The 13,471-nt window shown below is 43.7% G+C and overlaps 1 protein-coding gene and 1 non-coding gene across 2 annotated transcripts in view; both read right to left on the reverse strand.

The window, feature by feature from the left end:
• LOC122168757 (zinc finger RNA-binding protein-like) overlaps window positions 1-1,482 on the reverse strand; it is a 37,704-nt gene extending 36,222 nt beyond the window's left edge. Inside the window, 2 exon segments of the mRNA XM_042834313.1 lie at window positions 1,312-1,454; window positions 1,456-1,482. Coding sequence (XP_042690247.1) covers window positions 1,312-1,454; window positions 1,456-1,482 — 170 coding nt within the window.
• An 8,414-nt stretch (window positions 1,483-9,896) lies between these two features.
• Window positions 9,897-10,033, reverse strand: LOC122168758. Its single transcript, XR_006171354.1, has one exon. It is a non-coding gene; the product is annotated as a small nucleolar RNA SNORA66 (small nucleolar RNA).
• Between the last annotated feature and the right edge of the window lie 3,438 nt (window positions 10,034-13,471).

Consider the following 13,471-nt stretch of genomic DNA (forward strand, 5'->3'; position numbering starts at 1 on the left):
GGAAATAAGCACTTGGTATCTGCATACAATGTGGTATACAACTCAGTAGGGAGCTGCTAATTTCACAGAACTTGGGATTTTTAAGCAGGCTCCCAGTCTCTCCTTTGAATCTTGTATGCAGTTTTTAAATGCTCACCTGATCGCATTGTTAATCTCCCTGAATTTACTGTTCATCATTTCAGTCAGTATTTGTATTTATTGTATTTTGAGGAAGCCTTCCCCAAAACCAGAGAATACTGAGTGGCAGGGAGTGTGGAGAGGCTTGGGAGAGACTTTAGGGAGATGGACATCTTCGGTGTCATGGAACTTCTCTCCTGAACACCTGAAAGACCCTGAAAGCTTAAGCATTTATTTGAGACAGGAATGTTGCGGCTCAGGCAGATCTGAGGAGGCACAAATGATTTGGGGCCTGGCTAATGCTTATCGGGCCTTATTCAATAGTATCCCAAAGAGGGAGAGAGTTTGTGAAATTGAGAGAGAGTGTCTGAAAGCTGAGAGGGAGAATCTCCGGGCTGAGGGAGAGAGTCTCCAAGTTGAGAGAAAAGACCTACAATCTGAGAGGGATATCCTCAAGTCTGAGAGAGATGCCCTCCAAATCGAGAGAGACTCCCTGCAGTCCCAAAGAGAGAGTCTCCAGGCTGAAAAGGAGAGTTTCCAGGAGAGACTCTGAGCTGAGAGAGAGAATCTCCAGGTTGAGAAAGAGAGTCTCCTAGCCGAAAAGGAGAATCTCCGAGCTGAGAGAAGGAATCTCCAATCTCGACAAGATGCCTTCGAATCTGAGCGAGACTCCCTCCAATCCAAACTCGACACCCTCCAATCTGAATGGGACACCCTCCAGTCTGAACTAAATACTCTCATAATCGAACGAGACAGACTCCAAGCAGAGCTAGAGGGTGAGAGCATCAGAACTGACCAACCTGATCAACCACAGGAGGCACCACAATTGATGTCAGTCACCCCTGTAAGAGGACTGAAAACGAACAGAATCTAACTCAGTTAGAACAGAAGAAATAGAAGGAAAGAGGTCCAGAGGAGTGGCTCCGAGATCTAGGAGAAGCACCCCTGAGTACAGGGGAGGAGCAGTCAGTAAGACCACGATCACCGACGCCTACGAGGGCAACAAGAAGTCCTGACAGAGGAAGAGGTGAGCAAGATCTTGTTACCTTTGTGGATCGATCTCTGAAAATGAATGAAATTCGAAGTCTGAGAAAAGACTTCTCACGCCACCCAAATGAGCCTATTGCTACTTGGTTACTTCGATGCTGGGACAATGGGGCCAACAGTGTGTGGCTAGATAGTAGAGAAGCTCGCCAACTGGGTGGCATTGCTAGGGACTCAGCCATTGACAGAGGCATTAGTACATGCCAGAACCAGGCCTTCACCCTCTGGAAACGGATGTTGTTAGCTGTAAAAGAAAGATACCCCTTCAAAGATGATCTGATGCCTGAGAAAAAAGAAATGGGCTGATATGGAAGAAGGCATTCATCATTTGAAAGAATATGCTGTGGTGGAAATGCTACATAGCCCCAATTTCATTCCTGATGAGCCAGACCAAGAGCATGATCCTGAGAGAGTCAGGTGTACACCAAATATGTGGCGTACTTTCACAAAGACTGCTCCAGAGAGGAACGCCAGTACGTTTGCAGCAATGTATGGCAGAGGGGAAAGAAGAACCCTTGTAAATGAGCTGGTTAATAAACTTGAAGATTTTGAGTTACATTTAAGCCCTCTACGTTAAGTCCTCTTTGTGTTTCAGCCATTGCAAAGACAGCTGAAAAGCTGAACAGAATGGAAAGCAAACAAGAAGATATAATGGGCAAACTGTCAACAGTGCCTAATGCTGATGGATCCATGGTAGTAACAGATACATCCAATGGTGACCAGAATTCCCAAAAGAGCCTACTGGAGGGGCTGATCAACTTGGGTTCCTACCAGCCGGTGTCATCCAACGTCTCAGCTATCAAAAGAAGACGTCCTCCTGCTCGAACAAGTGTCAACAGTAAGACTAAGTCACGTTTTGCCTTGTGGCATTATCTACGTGACCATGGAGAAGATATGAAGAAGTGGCATAAACAACCTACTCCTGCACTTCAAGCACGGGTAAAAGAATTACAAGATAAATCAACGATGAAGGTGAACTTCTCCAAAAAGGTGATTGCTCCAGTTGCTGCAGACAACAGAGGTAACAAATAGAGGGGCCCTGCCCACGGCTGGGGGGAGAAAGAGATAATAGAGTTTATTGGACTGTGTGGATTAGATGGGCTGGCACATCAGAACCACAGAAATATAAGGTCCTGGTGGATACTGGTGCTCAGTGCAACCTAATGCCCTCGAGTCACCAAGGGACAAAATCAATTTACATTCATGGGGTGACAGGAGGTTCCCAAGAACTGACTATGTTGGAGGCCGAAATCAGCCTCACTGGTAAAGACTGGCAAAAGCACCCTATTGTGACTGGCCCAGGGGCTCCATGTATACTTGGTATCGATTACCTCAGAAGGGGAGATTTTAAGGATCCCAAAGGGTATCAATGGACTTGTGGAATAGCTGCTGCAGACACAGAAGGTGTTAAGCTGTTAACTGTTTTGCCCGGCCTATCAGAAGATCTGTCTGTTGTGGGGTTGCTACGAGTAAAAGAGCAACAGGTACCGATTGCTACAAAAACGGTGCACAGGCAGCAGTACCGCACCAACAGGGATTCCTTGCTCCCTATTAATAAGTCGATTCGTCAACTGGAGAGTGAGGGAATGATCAGCAAAACTCACCTTTTAACAGCGCCATATGGCCAGTGCGTAAAGCCAATGGAGAATGGAGGCTGACGGTAGATTACCATGGCCTGAATGAAGTCACACCCCCACTGAGTGCTGCTGTGCCGGACACGTTAGAACTCCAGTATGAACTGGAGTCAAAAGCAGCCAAATGGTATGCCACCACTGACGTTGCTAATGCCTTTTTCTCCATGCCTTTGGTCAAAGAATGTAGGCCACAGTTTGCTTTCACCTGGAGGGGCATTCAGTATACCTGGAATCGTTTGCCCCAGGGGTGGAAACATAGTCCAACCATTTTCCATGGGCTGATCCAAGCCAAACTGGAACAGGGAGGTGCTCCTGAGCATCTGCAGTACACTGATGATATCATTGTGTGGGGAAACACAGCAAAGGAAGTTTTTGAGAAAGGAGAGCAAATAATCCAGATCCTTCTGCATGCTGGTTTTGCTATTAAGCGAAGCAAAGTGAAAGGACCTGCCCAGGAAATTCAGTTCCTAGGTATAAAGTGGCAAGATGGCCGTCATCACATCCTGACAGATGTGATCGACAAAATCACTGCCATGTCTCCCCCCACTAATAAGAAAGAGACAAAATAATTTCTGGGCAAAGTGGGTTTTTGGAGTATGCATATTCCAAACTACAGCCTCCTTGTAAGCCGCCTTTATCATGTGACGCGAATGAAGAATGAGTTTCCATGGGGCCCTGAGCAGCAGCAGGCTTTCAAGCAGATTAAGCAGGACATAGCCCGTGCCGTGGCCCTGGGGCCAGTACGGACGGGACAGGATGTGAAGAACATCCTCTACACTGCTGCTGGAGAGAAAGGTCCCACTTAGAGTTTGTGGCAAAGAGGTTCAGGAGACATCCATGGCCGACCTTGGAATACGGAGTCGGGCGTACAGAGGGTTAGAAGAGGGCTACACTCCAACTGAAAAAGGAGATCTTGGCTGCATATTAGGGGGTTCGGGATGCTTCCAAAGTAGTCAGTACTGAAACACAGCTCCTTCTGGCACCTCGACTGCCAGTGTTGAACTGGATGTTTAAAGGAAACCCATCATGCTACTGATGCCACTTGGAGTAAGTGGATTGTGCTGATTACACAGCGAGTGCAGATGGGGAACGTCAGCCGTCCAGGAATCCTAGAAGTCATCATGGACTGGCCTGAAGGCAAAAAGTTTGGAACACCACCAGCAGAAGAGGTATCACGTGCTAAAGAAGCCCCACCATACAATGAACTACCAGAGAACGAAAAGAAATATTCCCTGTTCACAGATGGATCGTGTCGTATTGTGGGAAAGCATCGCAGATGGAAATCTGCTGTGTGGAGCCCCACACAACAAGTTGCAGACGCCACCGAAGGGAAAGGAGAATCAAGGCAGTTTCCAGAGGTAAAGGCTGTCCAACTGGCCTTAGATGTTGCTGAACAGGAAAGGTGGCCAATGCTCTATCTTTACACTGACTCATGGATGGTGGCAAATGCCTTATGGGGGTGGTTACAGCAGTGGGAGCAAAATAACTGGCAAAGAAGGGGTAAACCTATTTGGGCTGCTGAACTGTGGAAAGACATTGCTGCCCGAATAAAAAATATGGTTGTAAAGGTGCGTCATGTAGATGCTTATGTGCACAAGAGTCGGGCTACTGAAGAACAGCAAAATAACCATCAGGTAGACCGAGCTGCCAGAATTGAGGTGGCTCAAATAGACTTGGACTGGCAACACAAGTGTGAATTATTTCTAGCTTGGTGGGCCCATGAGACCTCAGGTCATCAAGGGAGAGATGCAACATACAAATGGGCTAGAGACCGAGGGGTGGACTTAACTATGGATGCTATTGTACAGGTTATCCCTGACTGTGACACATGAGCCAGAATTAAACAAGCTAAGAGGATGAAACCTCTCTGGCAGGAAGGGTGATGGCAAAAGTATAAATATGGCGAGGCATGGCAGGTTGATTATATCACCTTGCCACAATCTCGCAATGGTAAGCATTATGTGCTTAATATGTTGGAGGCAACCACTGGGTGGCTTGAAACGTATGCAGTACCCCATGCTACCGCCCGAAACACCATATTGGGACTCGAGAAATAAGTCCTGTGGCGACATGGCACCCCAGAAAGGATTGAGTCAGATAATGGGACTCATTTCAAAAATTCTCTTGTAAATACTTGGGCCAAAGATCATGGCATCGAGTGGATTTATCATATCCCCTATCATGCACCAGCTTCTGGTAAAACTGAACACTACAATGGGTTGTTAAAAACCATGTTGACAGCACTGTGTGGTGGAACATTTAAGCATTGGCAGAAGCATTTGGCAGAAGCCACCTGGTTGGTCAGTACTGGAGGATCGATTTATTGTGATGGTTCTGCTAGCTCCCTACATACTGCCAAGGGCAATAAGGTCCCTGTAATACATGTAAAGAACATGTTGGGAAAAGCAGTTTGGGTCTTTCCAGCTTTGGGGAAGGGCAATCCTCTGCGTGGAACTGTTTTTGCCCAAGTACCTGTGTCCACTTGGTGGGTGATGCAGAGAAACGGGGATGTTCAGTGTGTACCACAAGGGAATTTGATGTTGGGGGAGTACAGTAAGTAATTCCATATATATATATATAGGTTTGTGTGTGTGTGTGTTTAATGTTTGGTAATTATTGTTTGTTTGTATATATTAAGCATGATGTAGTGATGTAGAATAAGGGGTGGAATGTCATGGTTTTGTGATTCTTGGTTTTTGGTATTCCACATCATAACATCATGTGGGGCACTGGGAGTTTAACTGTTAATGCTCAAGTCCTGGGTACCTGCCAGGAAGAGAAGAACAACTACATTCCCCAGGGGACTTTGCGGTCACAGAGAGGAGATTTAACTCCTGGTAAGGTCACCTGATGAACTTTTTTTCGTATGCTCTTCGTCGTGGGCGCTGCTCCCATCTCCCTGCTGCTCAACTGGACTGCGCATCTCACCTCAGCGTTGTGGTGAGGCCTATCCACCCTTTCAGACATTCTCTCTCTCATTATATTTGATTTATTAGCTTCAATTCTGATTATATTGTACTATGGTGTGTTATCTTGCATTCTGATAATATATTTAGTAAATTAGTTTGTTTCTCCTCAGATCATTGACGCTGTTTTTAATTATTTTGGGGTCCCTTTTTTCCCTTTTCCGGAGGCGCGGATCTGCGGATCCCTCTGCCCCACTCGTCATGGAACCGGGCCGAACTAGCCTGTAAACCGTTGACACTGACTTTGTATGTTGCAGGTATCATTCAGCAGTTTGAAGGATCTTTTCTTAAGGAAGTTAACAACCCTGCCTTGTTTGCACAGCTCAAGTGAGTTTTGCATTATGTCTCTCACCATAGTCTTCCTTATTTTATTACACATATTCAATCACACACTACGTTGCCTGGTCCACTAACTGAGGGCAACCATAAGGCTGATCAAGCCTCAGTCACCTTTGCTACCCCTCAGTTATTTCAACAAGCTCTACTCTCCCATCAAATTTTTCATCAGAATAGGAGAGCCTTACAAAAACAATTCCAACTGACAGTGGATCAAGCCCGTAACATTATTCTAACATGCTCAGACTGACAGGCAATTGCCCCTTTGTCTCAAATAGGGACAAATCCCCATGGCACAGCACCTCTTCAGTTCTGGCAAACAGATGTCACTCATGTTGATTAATTTGGCTGTCTAAATTGTGTGCATGTAACAATAGATACTTATTTTTCTTACATGTTTGCCACAGTGCACACAAGCGAATGCAGTCACAACACCTGTAAACATTGGTTTTCTGGTTATGCTGCTATGGAGATCTCACATACAATAAAAACAGATAATGTACCTGCATATACTTCTAAGGCCACTTGAACTTTCCTCCAAGAATGGGGGGTTAGACATGTTACAGACATTCCTCATTCTCCCACTGGACAAGCTATCATTGAATGTGCTCATCAAACATTGAAATGTACTCTTAATAAACAAAAAAAGGGGAATATGGGAGACACACCGCAAGAAAGATTATGTAAGGCTTTGCTTGTGCTAAATTTTTTGAATCACGAGCATATAGATACAACTCCAGTAGATGGTCATTTTAGGGCTTCCCCAATACTCAAGGAATGGCCAATGGTTAATGTTCAGAATATGGCCACAGGGCATTGGGAAGGTCCCTTACCATTCATAACTTGGGGTCGTTTATATGCTTGTGTGTCAACAGTTCACGGGCTGGTTCGGCCCTGTTCCATGACAAGCAGGGCGGAGGGATCCGCAGATCCGCGCCTCCGGAAAAGGGAAAAAAGGGACCCCAAAATAATTAAAAACAGCGTCAATGATCTGAGGAGAAACAAACTAATTTACTAAATATATTATCAGAATGCAAGATAACACACTATAATACAATATAATCAGAATTGAAGCTAATAAATCAAATATAATGAGAGAGAGAATGTCTGAAAGGGTGGATAGGCCTCACCACAACGCTGAGGTGAGATGCGCAGTCCAGTTGAGCAGCAGGGAGATGGGAGCAGCGCCCACGACGAAGAGCATACGAAAAAAAGTTCATCAGGTGACCTTACCAGGAGTTAAATCTCCTCTCTGTGACCGCAAAGTCCCCTGGGGAATGTAGTTGTTCTTCTCTTCTGGGCAGGTACCCAGGACTTGAGCATTAACAGTTAAACTCCCAGTACCCCACATGATGTTATGATGTGGAATACCAAAAAACAAAAATCACAAAACCATGACATTGTGCTTCCACAGGGACTGGCCCTAGGTGTGTTCCAGTGTGATACATTTGGTCTCATCTCAAGGCAGAAAATAGCATCCAGCCCTCATAATGACTGGAATTGTGTGTTTCTTACTTATTGATATTGTTTTGCAATTTGTTGTATTGTAGGTAACTTGTGAGTGCCATAGTGAGTGGCCAAAAACGGCTGGATAACACACTGGATGGTATCACAATAACAACACTGGTAATGGTATGACAGAAGTGGGTGATTTTCCTGTGTTACCAATGCAGCCTCAAGAATTAGAATTATTAGGAACTATCTAGTTTGCTGAGTGCTTCCTCCTCTATTTTAATACTTGATCAAATGTGAATTGTACAGGACCATGTTACCATTGCTGGAATCTATGGGAATAGTTCTTTTAGTGTAATTTCACCACCCCGTTATCAGTAACTCTTGGTTATGATGCTATTAGCCTATAAGTTAGCCTTTTCTTAATTTGCAGAGACAAAGGCTGGAAAGGAATCCCAGGTAAAGGGATGGCCCTGTGTCATGGTTTTATTATTTTTTGTTATCGGTATTCCACACCATAACATCATGTAGTGCACTGGGAGTTAAAGAGTTAATGCTCCAGTTCCATGGATCGTGGATAGTTCTGGGTACCTGGTTCTCAGAAGAGAAGAACTACATACTACATACTCCAGGGGACTATGTGTTGTTTTGTTTCCATTTGCCATTCAGAGGGAAAGATAAAAATGTTCGCATATTACAAGATGTTCCCTTTTTCCCTTCCATTGATCTTGGCAGTGTGTGCTCTCTAGATCATTTTGCCTTCAACATTAGAGAAAGGCCTTTGGTTTATCAGACACTCATTTTATTTGATTTATTAGCTTCAATTCTAATTATCCTGTATTATATTGTATTATAGTGTGTTATCTTGCATTCTGATATCTTATTTAGTAGATTAGTTGGTCTCTCCTCAGATCGTTGCCACTGTTTTGTTTTTAGGCCCATCTCCCTACCCTTTTCCCTTAACTGGGGTGTGGGTTCATGGGTCCCCCTGTACTGCTAGTCACAGAATCAGGCCAAACCAGCCTGTAAACTATTGACACCCTATACTATAGAACAATTAACTCTCTTTCATCCCACTAATCAGGATTTTAAAAATACGACCATGCCTTTCTTGCCTCAACTCCTAAGACATTCTGTCTCTTGTATCCAAACGTACCCTGAAACACCTGTGCTTCATCCTTCAAAACAGTTGTTCACAAATGTACAGACTGACAAAAAACAATAATATGAATGAGGTGTGATTGTGAAGCGAGGGATATTTTTCTCTGGTAAGATAGGTTGTACAAAAGTCTATTAAAGAGACATGATCAGATTTTTCTTTGAGTTGAATATCTGATTGCAACACAATACATTCCATTTGAAAATTTGTAGGTAATTTGTCAACTGAAAACAGAATCCCAAATATACAAAAAAAAAGATGATTTTTTCAGCTATCTTGAAACATTCTCAAATTTCTTTATCAAAATGGAAAGCACAGCTCCATATTTTTTGCTGTTCACAGGGCTGTTTTTAGCCAAGGAATCAAAGAGCATAAAAATTATGTGCTATAACTTGATTTTGCACTACATTGTGCCCTCCCCTTGTCCTGGTTTCAGCTCTGACAGCATTAATAGCATACTGATGGCTTAGCTGTTGATGAGCTATGGGTGTGCACTCTGGGCCAGGCTGGGCGCTCAACAGCAAAGAGCCACTGCTGCCATGATGGCTCAGGGCAGGTGGTGGGCAGCAGGATGTGCTGTGCCAGGCTGCATGTGGCCAACAGGCTGGACATGCCTGTCTTAATCTGTTATCTCTTTTTGTCAACAATTTTTTAAGCGCTTCATTAGTCCTTTAATAAAACTACCTGTTAAATTAAGAAAAATATTACTTTTCTATGACAGCTCATTACTGACCTGAATTATGTTTTTCATTAAACCATAATAAAATGATGAATTTTAAAAGACTTCAGTGAAAATTAGTTTAGGACTCTAAAAGTTAAGGCAGAGATGCTTTAAAAGCATATCTCTGATACCAGGCTTTTCCCACAAAAGTTAAGAATTAAAAAATATTGGCCCCACTTGTACAGAAGTCTACTGCCTCACAAAACGAAGCATCATCAAAGGACAATCACATAAAGTAAGAACACTGCTACCAGAGCTATGGCAATTTTCCAGGCACACACTGAGACTAATCTGACTTTCTAAAATTTACAGGCAGGACATTGATATGTGCCTATTTACTAAGAATGATTAAATACGTACATCGCTCCAAAAGTAATGCTTCCCAGTTTCTATTTCCATAGAAACTACAACAAACACAAAGAACACAATAACACTCATTTCTTCTTTGCTATTTTTGTATAAAACTTCCTTATCATGGTATAAAATTAACAGCCCTCATCATTCAATTTCTAAGGCTAATAATGTTCTATTGTCATGTTTACTTTAGTAATTCTATTCCCCTTCTTTCTTCACCATCAAGTGGAGCTAATAATTGAGTTTGCAAGACTACAAGGAAGTCTAGAACTGACTGCTGCTTCTTTTTTAAAATAACTATTCATTATGCTATAGAAATTCATAGTACAATCTTTTACAAACTCATGAGGTTTTTTTTCTTCCCAAGTTCTTACTGAAAATCTTTTATCATTAAGATGACCAGGCACTTCCATGTAATGAATTTCTATTAAAAGATTTTTGTGTCAAGTTTGTCATTTAATTTACAAGAGTTTTATCCTTGATGGCCGGGCGCGGTGGCGCACACCTGTAATCCCAGCTACTCGGGAGGCTGAGCCCACCGGATCGCTTGAGCCCAGGAGTTCTGGGCTGCAGTGTGCTATGCCAAGTGGGCATTTGCGCTAAGGCCGGCATCAGTTCAGTGACAAGTGCTTCATAACATTTGCTGAGATCAGCTTATCTTCACTCAGACTGTTCTGCCAGATCTCCTATTCCACCAATCTTTCTTGCAGCTCATCTTTGCACATGTCCTAATACTATCTACTTGTCTTTTTTGACCATGGATGACAAGAACCATATACATTACTTCAGATTAATCTTCAACTGTGCTACCTATCCTGCTCTAGGCAGTGCTTTCATTCCAAACAATCTAGCTCCTTCAGAGAAGCTTCTTGTGAAGTTACCTATATATTGACAATACTTCCCTTACGTATCATGACACAGTATACAAATGTAAACAATAAATAAGAATCCACACCAATGCTTGCATAACTTCAATGTAATTATTATTTGACAACCACTCTTCAATAACCACCTCTACCAGTACTTCTCTACAAGTTTTATTAATCTATACCTTAATAATTTATCATACTGCACCACATCAATTATTTAAGTCCCAAAGACTGCAAAATACTTGGCACATGATCAAGTTATTAGAGCAACAACAAATGTCAGTTGAGCTACTGTAACAAAACATGCATGTTCTTCACCACAACAAAGAAAGTAATTCAGTTTAGCTTAATCATCCAACGCAGTGATGAATAAGTTGAATTAAATTACTCTATGTTCTATGGGTTAAGGACGTGCAAACAATTATTGAAGCACAGCTGACGCAAACAAACTCAATGCCCTAGTGTAGTGGAAATGCCAAGTCAGGGCCTGAAAAAGTGATTGAGAACCTAGTGGGAAGGCAGGGCCAACCCAGGGGATCTCAGGTGCAAGTAATGCACCTGAGTGACTGGAAGGGCTGTAGTCAGGATCCACCCCTTCCCAGACCTCATTTAAATGTTGGCAGCGGCCCATTTTGCTGGAGGGTATAATCCATTACAGTAATGGTAGATTGATTATATGGGTCCCCTTCCTTGATCTGAGGGGGCCAGATATGTCCTAACCTGTGTTGATAAAGCAAGTAGATTGATGCAAGCCTATCCTGTAGCAAAGGCAAACCAAGCCTATACCATCAAAGCTCTAACTTGGTTGATGCCGTCATAGGGGACTCCTGAGGTCACTGAGAGTGACCAAGGTATACATTTCACAGGTGCGACTGTGCAGAAGTGGGCTGAAGACAACAACATTGAATGGCGGTTTCACCTGCCCTATAATCTAACGGGAGCAGGCCTAATAGAAAAATATAATGGGATCATGAAGGCTGCTCTGAAGGCACATTTACAATCCTTGCAAGGGTGGACCAAGGGGCTTTATGAAACCCTACGAGACTTGAATGAGACCAAGGGATGGCAGACCCAGTGCTTGATGAATGTTGCAGACAACTTGGGCTTCCCTGCTTAGTATACAAATTACAGGCAAGGACACCTCACTCAAGCCACAAGTTGGCACCATGAATAATCTTCTGCTCCCTGCCCATGAGGACATGGAGCCCAAGAAACACAAGGTAAAATGTCCTTGGAAGGTGCAAGTAGTACCAAAATGGTGTGGTCTCCTTGCACCTTGGGGGAGATTGTTAGAGGTTGGGGGATCAGTAAACGCTCCAGTAATCGGTGCATGGCCAGCAGAGGAAGTAGTTGACACCCCTATTTTCATGGCAAAGGGGACATTAATCATGTCCATGTGGAAAATTAGAACCCCCCCTTTGGTACCTGATATAGTGAACCAGCCACAGATATCAGGCCAAAGGGTGTGGTGTCAAAGGCAAGGACATGCCCTGATACAGGTGGAGCAGTTGACTCAAGATGAAAATACAGCCTGTATCCTACTGTGGAGGGCAGACCTACCCCTCCTCATACCTATTAAACATCAGTATTACTCCCCATTTCAGTGGTGCTTCTGCGAGTGCGTATGCAGTCAGTCTGTGTGGATCTCCCCCCTCCCCCCCTCCTTCTTCTGGTGCACCAGAGTTCGAACTGGAGAACGCTGCATTCCTCAGCTCACCCTTTTTTCCGAACTGTTGCTGGGAGGAGTGAATTAATTCCTCTTTCTTTGGTATATTGTTCTATAGTGTCTGTATCTCAAATAAAGGCTCTATCATCACCTTTGTTTGCTTTACATTAAGAAAAACAAAAAGCCTTCTCAAGTGACCTGGGACACTGTGTCAGAGCCACATGAGGAAAAAGAATTGGTGATTGCACAGTTACTTGTGTTATGGGGGATGCCAGCTGCCCTATACCTAGGGCCCCTGGATGGAATCAGAGGCCTTATGCTGAATTGACTATTTTTTGGTCCCAGAACAACATAGAGCAAGTGAGTGGTGTTGGCAGACAGGAATGTAGAAAACTTAATTATTTATGGTGATCTGACTAAATTCCATGTAGATAGGATGATGGTTGGTGGGTTTGGGGGACAGACTATCCCTGTAACCCACACATGGTTGAAATTGAGGGTTGGGCATCTCCCACCCTGGGAGTATAAGGTGTCTATTGCCCCAGTCCCAGAGTATATACTAGGCACAGATATACTATGGTGTCTGACTCTCTGGACAACAGTGGGAGAGTTCAGACGGAGAGATGTATTAGTATCTGGGAGGTGCAGGTGATATTAAGAGAACACGTTAAACATGAAATTATATGCCTGCCACATCCTTGCTGGATCACTAATACTGAACAGTGTAGATACCTAGGGGGCCAAGAGGAAATGCCCTGAAAGGTGCAGGAACTAGAACAAGTAGCAATCATAAGACCTGCACAAAGCCCATATAATTCCCCCATGTGGCCAGTATGGAAGTCAGATGGCTCATCTGTACTGGGGGCTCACTCTTCGGATTGCACAGTGGGGCACCCAAGAATGGAATATTCACACCCGACCAATCTGCAGCAGAGATATGTGGTTAGACATCTGGAATGTGTTTAAACACAGGACCGTACATGTCTACCATGTTTCCAGCCACAAACCTCTACAGTCATTGGGAAATGATGAAGCTGACACTTAGTCGAGTTTGATGGATTGAAGATGGATTGATGGATTGAGAGCATCGCCAACTGGTTACATCAGAAGCTGTGGCATACAGGACAGAAGACAATGTGGGCAGCTGCTAAAG

This window comes from Centrocercus urophasianus, unplaced genomic scaffold, assembly GCF_019232065.1.
Source record: "Centrocercus urophasianus isolate 14NV4802_14NV808 unplaced genomic scaffold, USGS_Curo_1.0 seq_458, whole genome shotgun sequence".
Taxonomy (NCBI): Eukaryota; Metazoa; Chordata; class Aves; order Galliformes; family Phasianidae; genus Centrocercus; species Centrocercus urophasianus.